The sequence below is a fragment of the Esox lucius genome, chromosome 6 (genome assembly GCF_011004845.1).
Source record: "Esox lucius isolate fEsoLuc1 chromosome 6, fEsoLuc1.pri, whole genome shotgun sequence".
NCBI classification, from domain to species: domain Eukaryota; kingdom Metazoa; phylum Chordata; class Actinopteri; order Esociformes; family Esocidae; genus Esox; species Esox lucius.
Window position 1 is genome coordinate 29,655,169 of NC_047574.1, and position 15,582 is coordinate 29,670,750.

General features: G+C 39.6%; 1 protein-coding gene across 21 annotated transcripts in view; it reads right to left on the reverse strand.

Annotated features, from left to right (window-relative positions):
• The window catches only part of lrrfip2 (leucine rich repeat (in FLII) interacting protein 2), a 51,409-nt gene that overhangs the window by 3,611 nt on the left and 32,216 nt on the right, over nt 1-15,582 (reverse strand). For 6 of the 21 annotated variants that reach the window (XM_020045089.3, XM_020045086.3, XM_020045085.3 and 3 more), the window contains 13 exons: nt 13,176-13,241; nt 12,387-12,500; nt 11,707-11,769; nt 10,598-10,654; nt 10,420-10,467; nt 9,857-9,928; nt 9,369-9,485; nt 8,743-8,784; nt 4,725-4,856; nt 4,216-4,287; nt 1,545-1,715; nt 1,057-1,149; nt 666-758 (listed from right to left, as the gene is read on the reverse strand). In XM_020045089.3, the coding sequence (XP_019900648.2) occupies nt 666-758; nt 1,057-1,149; nt 1,545-1,715; nt 4,216-4,287; nt 4,725-4,856; nt 8,743-8,784; nt 9,369-9,485; nt 9,857-9,928; nt 10,420-10,467; nt 10,598-10,654; nt 11,707-11,769; nt 12,387-12,500; nt 13,176-13,241 (1,140 nt within the window). The remainder of the gene's footprint in view (nt 1-665; nt 759-1,056; nt 1,150-1,544; nt 1,716-4,215; nt 4,288-4,724; nt 4,857-8,742; nt 8,785-9,368; nt 9,486-9,856; nt 9,929-10,419; nt 10,468-10,597; nt 10,655-11,706; nt 11,770-12,386; nt 12,501-13,175; nt 13,242-15,582) is intronic. The other 15 variants (XM_020045095.3, XM_020045096.3, XM_029120620.2 and 12 more) reach the window with 11 other exon arrangements.

The window sequence follows — 15,582 nt, forward strand, 5'->3', positions numbered from 1 at the left end:
GTCATGCTATATTTCAGGGTAAATCAAAGCCTCTTGGAGGCAGGATGAAAATAAATTTCTTTAACCATTTTCTACTCAAGGCAAATGCTTGCTGATTCACATCTTCCAAACCAACTTGAAGGGTACTCAAAACCTACATTTTAACCTATCATGACCACAGCATCCAAACTTAAAAATGCTATTAGTAAACCCACAATCATCATTTCACATGCACATTTAGGGAAACTCTAAACTGGGAATTAGAATTGTCTTTAATTCAGGCTTTTATCCATGTCCCCTGTCATTCAACTATGAGAGGCAATAGAAGTCATTGGTCAGTGAATCTGAGTTTCCTTCAAGCCACTCCACAGGTTTACATGTGTGGTCTGATTCTCCACCCTTCGGCTTTAATGTTTCCTTTTAACACTCCCCCTCGTGGATTCAAAAAGAATAGGACCAGGGTAAGGAATATGGTGGAAACTTCAATCATGGGGGACAAACCAAATGCTATCAACTACTTGAGGGGGAGAGGAAGTGAATTATCATGTCTTGGTATAATGAATCTGAACACAACCATTCAATTTCCATTTGGTCAGAGTCAGACATTCTGGTCTAAACAGCAGAAGATGTCTATGCACATGCACTGCCTCTCAGAATCCTTCAGAGGACCTAGCGAGACCTCCTACCCCAATCTTTTTGTCCTTCCAGTTTATGGTTTCCTGTAGGTCAAAAACCTCTCTGGTGAGGGTATCTAACTGAGCCTGGATTCGCTGGTTCTCCTGTTGGAGAGGCATTGTGTAAAGACAGAACGAAAAGGGAGACAGGGTAGAACGATAGCAGAAACAGAATGAAACAGAAATCATAGAAAGAGTAACGATAGGAACAATGACAAAATAAAATTGACAAAATAAAACGGAGACCTTAAATTAAGACAGAGACAAACAGCAACAAAAAATACTGGGAGCAGTGCAAGAGAGAGAAGCACAGCATAAACACACCTGGACTGGAGTGAATGGAAGCATAGAGAGATGTGTAGGTGCAAATGGAGGGAGTTTTGTTTTCTCTGTGCAGCCGTACCTGTATGAAGTCATCTCTCTGGCGGATTCCCTCTTTCAGCTCCTCTTGTTTGTGCTGCAAGACTGTGCATGTGTGCTTTTGTCTTTCCAGTTCCTGGGAGAGAAAGAGGCCTGCTGTGAGGCAGACAATCAAAGCACGAAAGGGCAAATATTCCAACTCCAAATATTCTTCCTTTAACCCAAAATAAGTGTGTTAATAAGTGGTACGCAAGATTCACAGATGTTCGAATATGTATCATTTAGGATTAACTGGATCATGCACTTTGCTACACTTTGTCCATTCACACCTGTTTGTCAGCAAAGAGTAATAGTATATCTCACTGACAGAACGGCCACTGTGCAAGTTGCCATGTTGCTGTTGGGTCGGCACACGAGCACATTGAAGTGGTGTTGTTGGAGAACTTACTGACATCTCTGTCCGAGTCTGCATGTGTTAACGGGAGATACAAGGTTTTCCCCTACATCCTGTGGGTGTAGATGTCTGTTCACCTTAGACTTTTCTTCCGTCTCCCTGCGCATCTCGGCCATCTGCTCTTCCATCTCCTCAATGACGTCCTTGAGGGTATCCACGTGGTAGATGAGGTTGGATTTGTCGTTGTCCAGTTGCGCGTTCGACACCATGGCTTTCTTGTATTTCTCCTCCACCTCTGAGAGCGACTCCTACCAGGAATACATGCCTCTAGGTTCAAGCTCATTTTCAATTTCAATTCAGTATGTAACTACAATTCTCACAATAAAATAACAGACTTTACATCTAGAGTGCATCATAAATGTGCAGTAGTAGCAACCGAAGTGAAACCTAAAAACAGGACAGTCCACTCATGTTCCTTCAGTTGTCCATCTTTAGTTTGATTTGTTTGGAAATTTGGCCTGTTAAAACATCACAACGTTCCCTCTGATATCCACCTTGAAAATGTCTCACTAGGTAATCACCAAACCTGAGATGGACAAGTGTTGAAATGGATAAACTTCCAGGGTGCACTTACTCATTTGGAGAAATTATTCAAGGAACTAATAAAAAACAAAAATAATTTGGACCAAAGAACAAAAGTATATCAAACAGGATCAAGTTTGGTGTTTTTGTTTAGGATCTACCAATGTGTAGGACATTCAGGGATGTTCGTACACTAACCCTTGTTAACACAAATAGACTTCCTCCAACTCAAGAGAAAAGCAACCTGCTTAGGGTAAGGAAAAATCCCTTTTTGGCGCTGTGTGAATAAAAGTGTATAGTCATTTTCAGAGTAGGATTATTAGGGGTTCAAGCACGAAGTGCTGAAACCCTATTGTTATTGTACAGATTTTTTTAGGGGTTCAAGCACGAAGTGCTGAAACCCTATTGTTATTGTACAGATTTTTATTATTATTCTTCTGCCGTAAAACGCATCGTGCAGCCCAAACCGTAAGAGCTGGAGCTTTGAAACTTTGGCATATGGTAGTACAAAAATCGAGGAGAGGTTATCAAAATATGAGCCCGATTGGCCCATAGGTGGCGCTATAGCGACCTAAAGCGCGAAAGTGGTCATAACTCCTAGACCGTATGTCGTAGACTCAAGTGTCTTATATCCCTGTAATCCTTGGCTCAAGACGAACAAAACGTATATCTCCGATTTCATTTCCGCCATGATAGATTTTCCGCCATTTTGAATTTTGTCAAAAACCTACTTTTGCGAACTAGTCCCTGGATTTTCGCCCGATCGGAACCAAACCAGTGTAGAAATGTTCTATGGAGTCTGAAAATCAATAATTATCAAAAAAAAGTTTACATTTCGATTCATGGTCGCTAGGGGGCGCAAAATTAAAGTTGTGGGAGGAGCCTATTTTACTAAAAAGGCTATAACTCAAGAAGTAGTTAAGTAAACTTCACCAACCTTGGTATACATGTGTTAGAAGTCAGTCTGAGGTCACAGTAAAAAAAACTGCGCCGATTGGCCACATGGTGGCGCTATAATACGAAAAATAATACGAAAAACGTATAGACACCTGACCGTTTGTCCAAATTACTTGAAATTTGGTATGCAGTGTCTTTGCCCAAGGGGCCATGTATGCCTAAGAGGATATTGGCATATCTCAAAAAACATGGCCGCCATTGGCCAATGAGATTTGAGCACCTATTAAACCAGGTTGACATACTCTGATCAGAACGAAACTTGGTGGGCATGTTTGGCACAAGGTCCTAGAGGTCTGTAAGAATTTTGAAAGAAATCGGCCACTAGTTGGCGCTAATGAGTTTTAAGGCTCTCTAATCACGTGTTGTTACAAATTTCGTCAAAAAATGCATATCACTTGATAGATCTCCTCATGCTGAAAATCTTTGCCTCAAGAACCACTACTGTCAATCAGTTCATTTAATATTCGCGAATATGTTAAAAACCTACTTTCGCGAACTAGTACCTGGACTTTCGGCCTTTCGGAACCAATTCGGTGTCCGATGATTCTCTGGACTCTCTAGATCTAAATCTAAAGTAGATTTTTTCCATTTGCCTGGCTGTAACAGGATAATTTATTCAAGTGGCAGGACAAAATACACTCAAAAGCCAATAAATCCCATAGAAAAACCCCAAACCCCCAAACAAAAATAGATGAGCATATGTGTCATAACATAGTGAAGAAGCATGCAGAGTTTTGTGGAGATCAGACAATAGGTGCAACTATAACTGTCAAAAAGCTTTGAAAAACGTACATTTCCAATGCTACAATGCCTGTATTGGCTGTGAATGGACTTTTCCATTTATTATTTCAGTGGTTAAATGCTTGCTAAATAAAACGTAATGTCTTTTGATGTTTGGGTGCTTAAAGGCCTTAACAGCTTGAACCCCGATAAATGCTGCTTGCAGCTTTAATTATTATTATTTTTTAACAACAGAAAGAAGATTCCAGTAAGAAAAGACAATTAATGCCCGAGGGCACTTCTAGGGTTTAAGCAAGGCTTTTGATACATGCTATAACCGTCAAGTATCAAACTTGACAAAAATGGGGTCATGCAGGGAACATGCCATCAGACTGGGAGCCACAACAGAAAGTGGTACAGTTGGAGGTTACAGTTGGTGGAGCCCCAGCAGGGGATGAAAGAGATGGAAACACAGTGGGGTTAGTGATGCCATAAGGCTCCCAGAGGAAAAGGAAAAACAAGGCATGCAGCGAGCTCAGGCCCCTCTACCTTCAGCTCTTTAAGCCCCTGCATGTACCGGCCCTCTACATCCTGAATCTGGTCCTTTAGATCATAGATATCCTGTAGAGCAGATGGGAGGAAGGCTTGGTTGGAGTGAATCAGGGGGGAAATCAGGAAGTTAAAGGACAGATGGACAAAGGTCAGACAGAAGCACCCATGCAGTTGGCATGTAGTAGGCCCAGACATACACAAGGACAGCATAATAGGTAGTTAAAAATAATAAAATAAAAAACATTCTTCCCATGCATACAGGGAGTCAGCACATCACATTATGTTCTGAAAGCAGAGAAGCAGTAACGTTTTTCATTTCATTACTCTCCAAGTTCATATTAAATACAGAAGAGGAATCTACTATAAACACGGTTGACTGTAACATCTTTTAAAAAGCCTGATATTTACATTTTATTAATGGATGGAGTTGGTACTACAGACACACCACATTTATCAGACCTTGTAATGACGGCTGTAATGAGACTTGGTGTTTGTGTCTCTCTTACCCTCAGTTCACTGAGACTGGTGTCAGCGTCGACGATGCTGCCAGTGTCTGCACTGCCCCGTCTTGAAGAGGTCCCCCCCAGAGAGGCCAGGGTGGCCGCCGAAAGGCCAGGGGTGGTGCAGCGTGAGGATGGCTAGACAACAACACAAAGCACCTCGAAGCTCAAGTAAACACACCCACAAATACTATCGGTCAACACCGACATCTGACACCACCGGGTCCTCCCACTCCATTCCAATCAACACTGCTAAAAGCTTACAGTGCCTAGTATAGGTCAACAAACCCCTTGCATTGTGCAGCATTCAACTGAAATGTAAAAAGGGATTACATTGGAATGGTATACTATTGATCTACACAACTTACCATACACACAAAGGGAAGAAAACATTCTCTAGCTTTATTTTTTTTGTACAAAATTATTTCAGCAAATACATTTTGGTTGGAAATTGTTAATGGATGACTCCACATTGGAAAAGGGTAGCTTTGGTTGAGCTGAAATTCGATCTTTAATAACATCCTGTAACCTAAAATATTTAAGTATAAACAAATGGATAATTCCTATGAAAAATAATGGAAAAAAATGTCAATGCCTTGTGATGCCTAATTGTGCACACCTCATAACGTCTAATTTGTGGAAGCATCTTTATGAGCCTAGAACACCTATATTTCAATCTCAATCAAATTGAAAGGTGTGTAAACAACTGCCCAATGTCAATACCGATGTTTTGTCATACCTGTGTACTCTGGCATAATTTTAATAGAGATGTTGATCTGATTATTCAAATTTCAACAAATGCAAAAGTTAATAAATAATAATTGGAAAATGTGTAAACATATGATTTAACTACACATTCTCTTTCTGTAGTTGTGCATTATAAATGTAGTAGATAATGTATTAGTTTTCAAAAAACCAGCAACAGAGAATAAAATAACAATTAAACAATAAAAGATGGCTGACACATCAGTGCATCCCAACTTTAACTTGGACTCCAGGAGTTTTTTTTTTTTGCTATTCATTGCCCCTCCATCAGCCTCTGTCCCCATTGAAGTGAAGCAGCCCCATAGCTTGATGTTGCCAACATTATGCTTGATAAAATAATAGGTACTGTTATTAGGTACTAAGTGTCATCACGTCTTGACTTTACACCCAAAATATATTTTGGAGCATTCTTCCGGAACGCTAGAATTTCTACCAATGTGTTTAATGAGCACTGTTCCGGAGTCCCGGCTGAAAACTAAAGGGACAGAGCTTCCTGTCAGTGCCCCGAGGCTCTGCAACAGTGCCGGAAGAAATTAGGTCGGCTGAGTCTGATCTCTTTTAAAAATATTTTACTTGAGTTTTAATTTTCGTGAAATGCAAATGTGTAGCATTTTATAACTTGATTTTGAAAAGGGCTCTATAAATAAAGATTATTATTATTCTTCATCTGCATAAAAGCAGGAAAAAATATATTTATTTTATTATTGGATATATATTGTGGGTTACTGTGTGTAAATAAAGCGGGAAATGTCTGATTTTGTGTGTTTTCATTACAGGCCGTAAAGCAACAAAAGGTGAAAATTTCAAAAGGGAGTGAATTTATACTGTATTATACTGTATACAGTATATATCTGACACAGTAATCGATATAAAGACCATCACACAAACAATAACTTTGTTCGCTTACTAAATATAGGGCAGTTGTGTAGCTCAGTGGGAGAAAACCCCAATTTAATCTGTTTAATTGTTTAGGTTAAAGGCAACAATGCTAGGGATGCACCTATACAAGTTTCGGGTATTGGACCGATACTGGGCTCATGTCGTGTATTCATACTCAGAAATATGCCGATACCACTTAATGGAAACACTCAATGGTTGTGTCGCCTCTGGACGCAGAAGTATAGAATATAGAACTCAGATTGGTAGAGCGGGAAGACGGAGATGTCAGCCATGATATGACTAGAGTGCAAGCTCTGCTAAATTGTCAAGAGTAGGAAAGGAAAAACACTAACTTAACACAAGCAATTTGATCAAACATTGTTAGAGAACACAGCGCAGAGTTCAATGAGTATGCTAATGCTATCAGCGCAGAATCCCAACAGCAGCTAACTCCAACATTGGAGAAGCTAAATAAAATGTCCAGAGACAGCCCGAAAGAGTAGATCATAAAACGATTCAATGAATCACGCACAGTTTACTATAACACAAACATCAGAGCAGAGCATCAGAGCAGAGCAACAACGTCCTGCACATTCAGAGTATCAAGCTAGCTAGTGAGGTCAGAGAAAAGTCACTGGCTGTGTCTGTGCTTGCACACATTTGTGTTGAACTGTTAGTAAGTGGCAGTCACATTCACATAAAGGTTGCCATCGTCTGAGCCACACCTCAAGGTAAAAAGCTAGCTAACTTTTACAACTCGATAGCCATAATAGATTAACGCAGGTAACGTTAGAGATTCGGCAGCAACAATAAGATCTCCAGTTTTCGTATTTTACCTTCAAAATAAAAGCTTGCAATGGGTTGTGTGTATTTTTTTCAAAGGGAAAACTGTGTGGGGTAAAATATTAATTATACAAATTACTATCTAACAAATATCTACATTATATAAAGGTAAATAATATTATCAGGTGGTTCACATTCAGAAATGGTTAGAGCTTAAGTTACTTTAGAGAACCTTTCTAACAAAGAAAATCAGCTCTTTGATGTTATTGTTGTTAATTTGCTTTTGCTCATTAGGTTTGGAGAAAGATTGTGTTATAAATCTGGGAGGCAATTCATGAACAGTTTTTTAAGAATGCTTAATTGAGGGGGGAGCAATTAGGCTAGTAGGGAATGATGTAAATAAGTATTGTCAAATACTGTAAAGTTGACAAGAGAGACTGATGTAAAGGGATGACATTATTGCAATCCATAAACGTTTGTAGCATCACATAGAAAAATAACATTTTGTGAGAATTGGAGGTTTGGCGATAAAGGAGTTTCAAGAGCCTGGCTACAGTATGATGCTGAGGCGACAAATTGTTGTGTGTGTGGCCAGTATGCTAAAGATAAAAGCAGAAACAACTAATTTGTCATCTGACATAAAAGGTTTGTATTCAACAAAATACTTTATCTCAATGAAATGAACAAAAATGTATAAATACATGACAAAAAGGAAATTATTTTGTCTGGTAAAAAGTATGCTTGGCTGGTGGATTATGTACCAGTCCCCTTGGCAGGTGAGCCAAAAAGAAAAAATTCAGACACTGTGTGCCAGTATTGGGACAGACTGGAATACACTAACTTGTCATTTAATTGCATCTCAACATTAGATAATTTTGTCATGCACTGACATCACGGCCAAGTTTGAATATTTAGCTAGACACCACTAAGCATTGTGTTAAAATAACATTTCTTATGAAGTTTACTTCCACCAGAAATAGCATCAATGAAGTGTATGGCTTTTGCCACTGGCTGTTATAATAGCTTATTAGCCTGAAATAGGCCTACTAATATCTTTCTACTTGGAAAAGACATAAGAATTGAGCCATTGTTGGCGAGACTGAAGACAAACTTCACACTGACAAAGTTATTTAATTTCATGGCACAACAATGTTTGTCTTTCATTCGGGAATGACACTGATTCAATAACAATCAAGTGACAACTTCGTGAAAAGACAAGAGAATCATGGAAACACCAGAACCCGGTCCATAACATGTTTATAGGGGACAAAACTTTTTTACTGAAAAAATCCTACCTAGTGCAGCTTTGAGTAATTGGTATTGGTACTCAGTATTGACAAGTACCCAAATGTAAGAACTTGTATTCAGCCTGAAAAAAAAGTGGTATCTGTGCATCCCTAAACATTACCAAACTTTGCCAGGGGCTGTTGACTTTCACCAGACACTGTATACATAGAGTAAACTAACACTATGGATCTATGCACAGCAGTATTAAAATTGGTTGAAAAATGTATTCACTTAAGCCTGCAATGGTTATAACTGAGATGGTTATACTGCCCTGAGGACACTACACATCACTACTGCCTGTTGCACTTACCCTACTGTAGTCTACGAAGGTCTTATCACATTTTTCATCCAGCTGAAAATCAATAATGGGAAGACAATCATTAACCATAATGCCAAAACATTCACATGCCATAACATTATGGATCCAAAATAACATCCTTGGAGGCAAAACATATTCTCTGAAAAGGCATGGGTATGGGAGTGCTGCATATTCATAGATCACACCAAGAATAGAGAACCCAACACACAGTGCAATTTTATGAACCATTAAAAAATACAATTATATTTATTGTACCAAATACATGCTGTTAGGACACAAAGACATCTATAATACTATTAATAAGCTTAGTCACAGATGTTTTCAGCACTCAATACATTGAAAATGATCGTAAGAGTGTTGTTTACTGCCGGGCCAGTAACAGAAACATTTGCTGGTTCGAATCCCAGAGCCCACAAGGGGAAGGCTAATTGAAACTGCTCTTCTAAGTCATGTTGGAAAATAAAACAAATCCAGGAATTGCCAAATGAATCATCACCAAGTACAATATATATATTTTTTTTTTTACCACAAACCCATTCCAAATCAATGTGTTAGGTGTCCACAACAGCAATATGGTGCATTTCAACATGCAGTAGTGATTCTGGCAGGTAACTTACACCATCCAGGTCATCTGGGATGCACAGGTCATCCAGGTCAGACACAATGCTGCCCCTGCGGTTGGAGCGGCTGAAATAGTCGGCGGCCGACTCACTGATGTCTGAGAAATCGGACGACTACTTGGCAGGTACCAAGTTAGAGGGCAGGAAGGTGGTCAGAGACGGATGACGAGGCGAAGGACATAAGGTCAGAGATAAATACTGACATTTGGAGAGTATTCATAGGTGACAGGCCTACTTCCAGTCAGGGTAAAGAAATGGAATACCACTATAGAATAACAAAATAATAGTTTCAGCACTTTAAAGCTTGTTTTGAAGAAAAATCTAAAAGGATATAATTACATGTTCTGCACACAAACAGCAGTGAGGCGCACCCAAAAGTGCCACATTATAGGTTATGTAACACATAAGTCATGTTTCCATCCTAGAGACAACAGTTTCCATTTCCATCATCCTCTTTACAACCCAAACTAACCCCAGACTCTCACCACACTGTCTCTCCTGCCACGACTGTAGTGGTCCTGGGACACAGTGCTGGCAGTATCGTCGTCAGAAGAGTTCTGGGAGGAGCACAGACAGTCGGAGTGCCATCGTGAAACAATTGCTAACTTACTGCCCTCTTCAATCAGATGCAATGACTTAGCTACCAAAGCCTCTGGAACAATTCCAAACTTCACACGCAAGCAAATAAAACCTACTGGCATTCTGTACCATGCAAAAGACCCCCTAAAAATGTGTAAAGCAGGATATGCAAATTTATCAAATAATGTGGGCTAGAAGAAATGAAGGAGAGTAATCCTGGTAGCTGACATCATCACAGACTAGAGCACGTTGGCACTGCAAAACCATACACAGCAAAACATGTCTGGGGTCTACCAGTCACAGCTACTGTATATTGGAGTTTGGTGAGAGGGTCAAGGTAAGCAGCTGATTAGTAGTTGATTGTGTATAAGTTAGTCGAGTCTCAGTCCCTTCAAAGCTTGGGGGTAAGATATTGCCAGACCAGGTAAAGACATCATGCAGGCATTGTGGCAGAATTCTGGGGGCTCACCGCAGGGCTGCTGCGAGTTGAGCTGGAGTACCAGCTGTACTCTGAGGGCTGCAGTGAGGGGAGACAGAGCATTTAAATGCTGGGGGCGACAGACCGGACCAGTAAACTGCTTGGACCAGAGTTGGCCTTGGTGACATCATATACCATATTTAGTTGTGGATACGCAAAGGGAACTTACAGTCTGAGTTTGAGAACCAGAGTAGGAGCCATACAGGCCGTCATCATTTATAGAGGCCTGAAGACACAGCGGAGAGAGAATCTTAGGACAAGATGGACAACCAAACCATCAAATAAATGGTATTTTCAATTACCATCAAAGGATAAATGTTTTCAATTTCCATCGAAGGATATTGTTTATGGTATTTTCAGGCAGGCGGCAGAACAGCAGAAAAATATGAGGCGAATATTGAACAATGGTCTTTGGTGGGGAGAAGTATTTGTGACTTGTGTCTGGCAGTGTTACCACTACACCATGGCTCGTCAAAACTTTGTCAATAATAACTAAAGGGATATATATGCATACACATATGAACACAGGTTACAAATTAAAGGAAAAACCAACATGGCGTCTCAGTAAGATGTTGGGCCACCACAAGTCAGCAGAATGGCATTCAAAGCACCATGGCAAGATTCTATGAGACTATGGAACTCTCCTGGAGAGATGGAATAGTATTCTTCCCTCATTTGGTGTTTTGATGGTGGTAGAGAGGCCGGTCTAAACTGTTAACACAAAATCTCACACAGATGTTCATTGAGATCTGGTGACTGTGAAGGCCTTAGCATATGATTTTCATATTCAGTTCAAACCATTCCGTGACCCCTAGTGCCCTGTGTATGGGGACATTAATCCTGGAAGGGACCCAATAATGAAACCTATTTTAAAGTCACTTAGATCCTTTCCTGTTGCCATCTTGATTCAAGGTTGAGATCAACTATGCCAGCACAGCATTTTTATACAGGCCACATAGCCCGACAGGATGTTAATTGCTCATTTGTAGCATCTGAAGCATCTGCAATAGTCATGTTCCTGAACTCATTCAGGTTTTTCCTTTAATTTGCTGTCTGTCTGTAACACACATACGCGCAGCATCTGCTTTGAGTCACTCTTCCTAGAAAGCATGTATTTGACCCAAAGCTTGATCTTATCAAATACAGCAATCCAACCATATAATCGTAGCGCAGTGACATTACACCTGAAAATAAACACCCTAGAATAAAAACACCCTGGGTATGGCTTTCAGATGTTTTGAAGTGATTGAAAGGAGATGTAAAGGCAGAAACACTGACCAGGCTGTAGCTGCGCGTCAGCCCCAAGCCAGAGCCAGCAGTGGGGGAGGCTACGGACACGGCCTGTGGGGGTGGGGGGAGGGGGTGAGACGGTTAGAGGACAACCGCATCGAGCAGAGGTGGGGGGTGGTAGGAAAAGTGTCCTCGAGGAAAAGGAAGAGAAAGGTGAAAGCTTTTCCCTGACCCCACTTAGAGCACTGTGATTACAGCAATTCAAAAGTGAGGTGGTATGGTGACTATTCCCTGCGTAAACTGTCAATGAGGTGTTGAATGCATTTGGATAAGACCTAGCTAGCAAATTCAGAAAAAGTTCAAAAATATGGATTTTGGACCCACCAGTCAGGTTAAGACACAAAGCCTCAGTGCATGGACAATGAGACAAAACTGAGCCGTTCTATTTTCATATCTTTAGTGCTTTGCCGCTTTACTAGGCAGTATATAGTTACTGAGGTCCAACCGGATTTCCCTATCAAATAATGACTGTACTGTAAGTACTGTAAAGCTTTGAGTGTATACACACATACAGACACACCCGCTGGCACACAATAAACCATTCACAAAGGCCATCTCAACAAGCATTTATACTTCCCAATAAACTTGAGAGTTGATAAAGGTTCTTCAAATGTTTTCAGTTAGGCTAACTTGATTTCACCATTTAGAAGCGGGGGCGTGAGAGAGACCAGAAATGGGGAGAGTTGAGGACCAACCCGGGGCTGATAGTTGGAAGTAGAGGGAGGATGTTTGGTGCTGTTTGCTAAGCTGCTGTAGGTCCTCTGATCGTGGTACAAGCCAGTCTGAAGGAGGAGGAGTGAAACAGACAGAAAGACGTTAACACTGACCAACATGCCCAACCGGGGCCCAACCTTTAACCATTAGGAAAAAAGTGGGCAAGAATGGCATCTTTAATGGTACAATGACGTAAAAAGTACACACACACACACAGAGAAAAAACATCCCACGTAGCTCCTCAATTACATTGGCCAAGATGCAGCTTCCAGTTGGAGACAAAACTTTGACCAAGAAGACAGACGATGACCACAGTAGAATCCAAAACAGACATCCAAACCAGCTACATTTACAATTGCTGGCTTCTGGACAGTAAAATGAATTAAACTTCTCACACCAAAAATGTCAGAGTAAAGAACATCCCTATGTATCTTTGTTGAATAACTTCAATGACCAAGTGGTATGTGAACTACAGCAGTCTCAAACAATTTAAGTTCAAAATGTTAACCAGTGGAGGGGCATGTGGCATCGCCTGTATTTCAGTCGTACAAAAGCATGTCAAAGGCAAAAATGAAAAGAACAATTCTTTCTTGCACTATGATGCAATTTATTATCCACTGTACAGCCCAATCTGCCAGTAAATGACTGCAGGTACATTTCACAATTGTCCAGAAAATGTTATGACGTCTTGGTCACTTGCTCTAACAGGAATCCAAACACACATACAAAAGGAGCACACTAACCAACAGGTCCTTCCTGGAGCTACTGGACACGGGAGTCTTCTTATGCAGGTCGCTGTACACAGAGCTCTGGTAAGGAAGAAGGGACATGAATGGGGCAACACTAAATGTTGGTTAACTCACTCTGCCAAAGCCAAGACAGTGATATGCATCCGACTGGGTCCTCGTAATGTATGGCCTACAATTTTGAATACTCTAACAAATATGCAAACTTTCTTAGTAGTATTGAGATGGTGAGCAAAGATAGTACACAGCACAGCCTCTTTTGTGACATACAGGTAATTAGTTTAAAAATAAATACAGATGAAGCTGACATAAGTCTAAACTACCATGGTCTGCAGGTGGAAAAGACACCTTCCTAAAATGTAAAATGTGTGAGCACTACAATCTTTAAGCAAAAAATAATTTGTGTTAAGTTGGGCTGGGTAATGCAATATGTACAATGATATGTCTTTAGCTGTTTAGACTTGAGTGAAAACAAAGAAAAGTGTAGACTATTATGCTCGCCAGTGAAATGGATTCAGAAGTACTACATTGACTTTCAGTTATGGGAAATCAGGGATCAAAACCTAATCTTGAATTTGCCCAGGTGTCCTGTGAAGATCAAAGTCACTGGTGAGGATCACCTAGATTTAGGGTTAGTAATTGGAAATATTGTTACTTTGCCACGTGACACTACTGACTTCTTGTGGCCTGTGAGTTTAGTTTGAAGTGGAAGGCCCGCGAGTGTGTGCATTTGGGCTCGTAATTATTCGGGTGTAAACTTCCTAAGTTGAGTGAGCAGCATGATCAAATCAGAAAGACAGGTGCTTTGGAACACATATCTCGACATCGACAGCACCAGGGTTTACACTATTGGACATGTAAATTAATTACATTTTACACTTCAATAAAAAATGTAAGTTGACATATATTTTAGAAACCAGACCGTCAGTCATATAAAATGTTCTTAGAATTGATTTAGTAATCTGTGATGAGTCACTTGTTCTATTGAAATCAAACTTTAGTTAATGACAAAATTAACAAGAATCAATAGTGATACATGTATCACAATATCACTTTTGACAATATTAAAATTGATTCTCCAATCCATTATTTGTTATTAAGTTTTAGCTATGCACTCCAATAAAATCTGCCAGTAGATTTTATAGGCGTACTACTGTCAAAGAAAATGAAAACGTAAATGAAAATGAACTTAGCCAGCCACAACCTTTCAAGAGAGTAAGTGTAAAAGTGCATGTTTTGTAGGTAATTAGTGTTAAAATACCTTCGTGCAATTTCACATTTCTTAATTTTTGTTTTTGTTTTACTACATCACTATGCAAACATGCTTGCTTTGGTGGGAATCATCCATAAATACCAATAAACCACCTATTGAATTGATATCCAATTATACTACATTTATATTATTATTGATGTTATAGCCTAACATAGGCGTGTCTGGTTTCTGGTGAATAGGTGAACCTTGAATTGAATTCTTTCATATTTTTCACATTATTTTCCAGCAAATAAGGAACGTTTTAGGCAAATGATTGACATGAATATTATAGTATTCCATTTTTAATGTTTAGGATAGTCAAATAAAAAAAGCATATATTTAGGGATGGGCGAGAATTTGATAAATTTCATTATTGAGTTTAAGAAAATTCAATAAAGAAAATAACGTGATCTTTACCATCACAATATTTTTATTATTTTGTTTTGTGCATATCTGATACAAAAAGCTTTCACAAGTTTCATTCTTTAAGAGTGCTCGCGTAGTCCACAATATATCGGACTAGAACCCTAGTGGCCAATAAGAGCAGGCTCATTAGCAGCTCGTCTATTAGCTTTCAGACATAGCCATGTAACATGGCACGCACGAGGGCTACAAGTGAAGGAGTCCACCATGGCTGATACTGGAGAAGTTTCAACAGACTAAGAAATAGTCACTGAGGGGGGGACCACTATAATATGGAAATGGTTCAGTTTTTTTTTTAAAACTGATAAAGAGCCAAAAACAACTCTGCAAAATATGCGGAAAGTGGTAGAGACAGACTGGCAATACCACCAACACTTCTCATCTGAAATCTTTTCATCCAGTTGAGTACACTTACAGAATGACTCTGCACATTGCTGTACACGCCCGCACTTCTGTAGCTCCGGAAAAAAAATATGATAACAATATATAACAAAAAGAAAAGGTTGTGTTTTTGTAAAGGATATATTTTAAGATAATAATGATGACGTAGATGTACAAATAAATACATCGTCATTAATATTGTATCAAACTAAATGTATTGAGTATATTGTGATGCAAGTTTTGTGCCATATCGACCAGTCCTAATATACATAACAATGGTAATATTGTATCATTGTAATACTGCAATTGCCAGCCCTAAACCTAACCTTGTTGCTACAAACAAAAGCT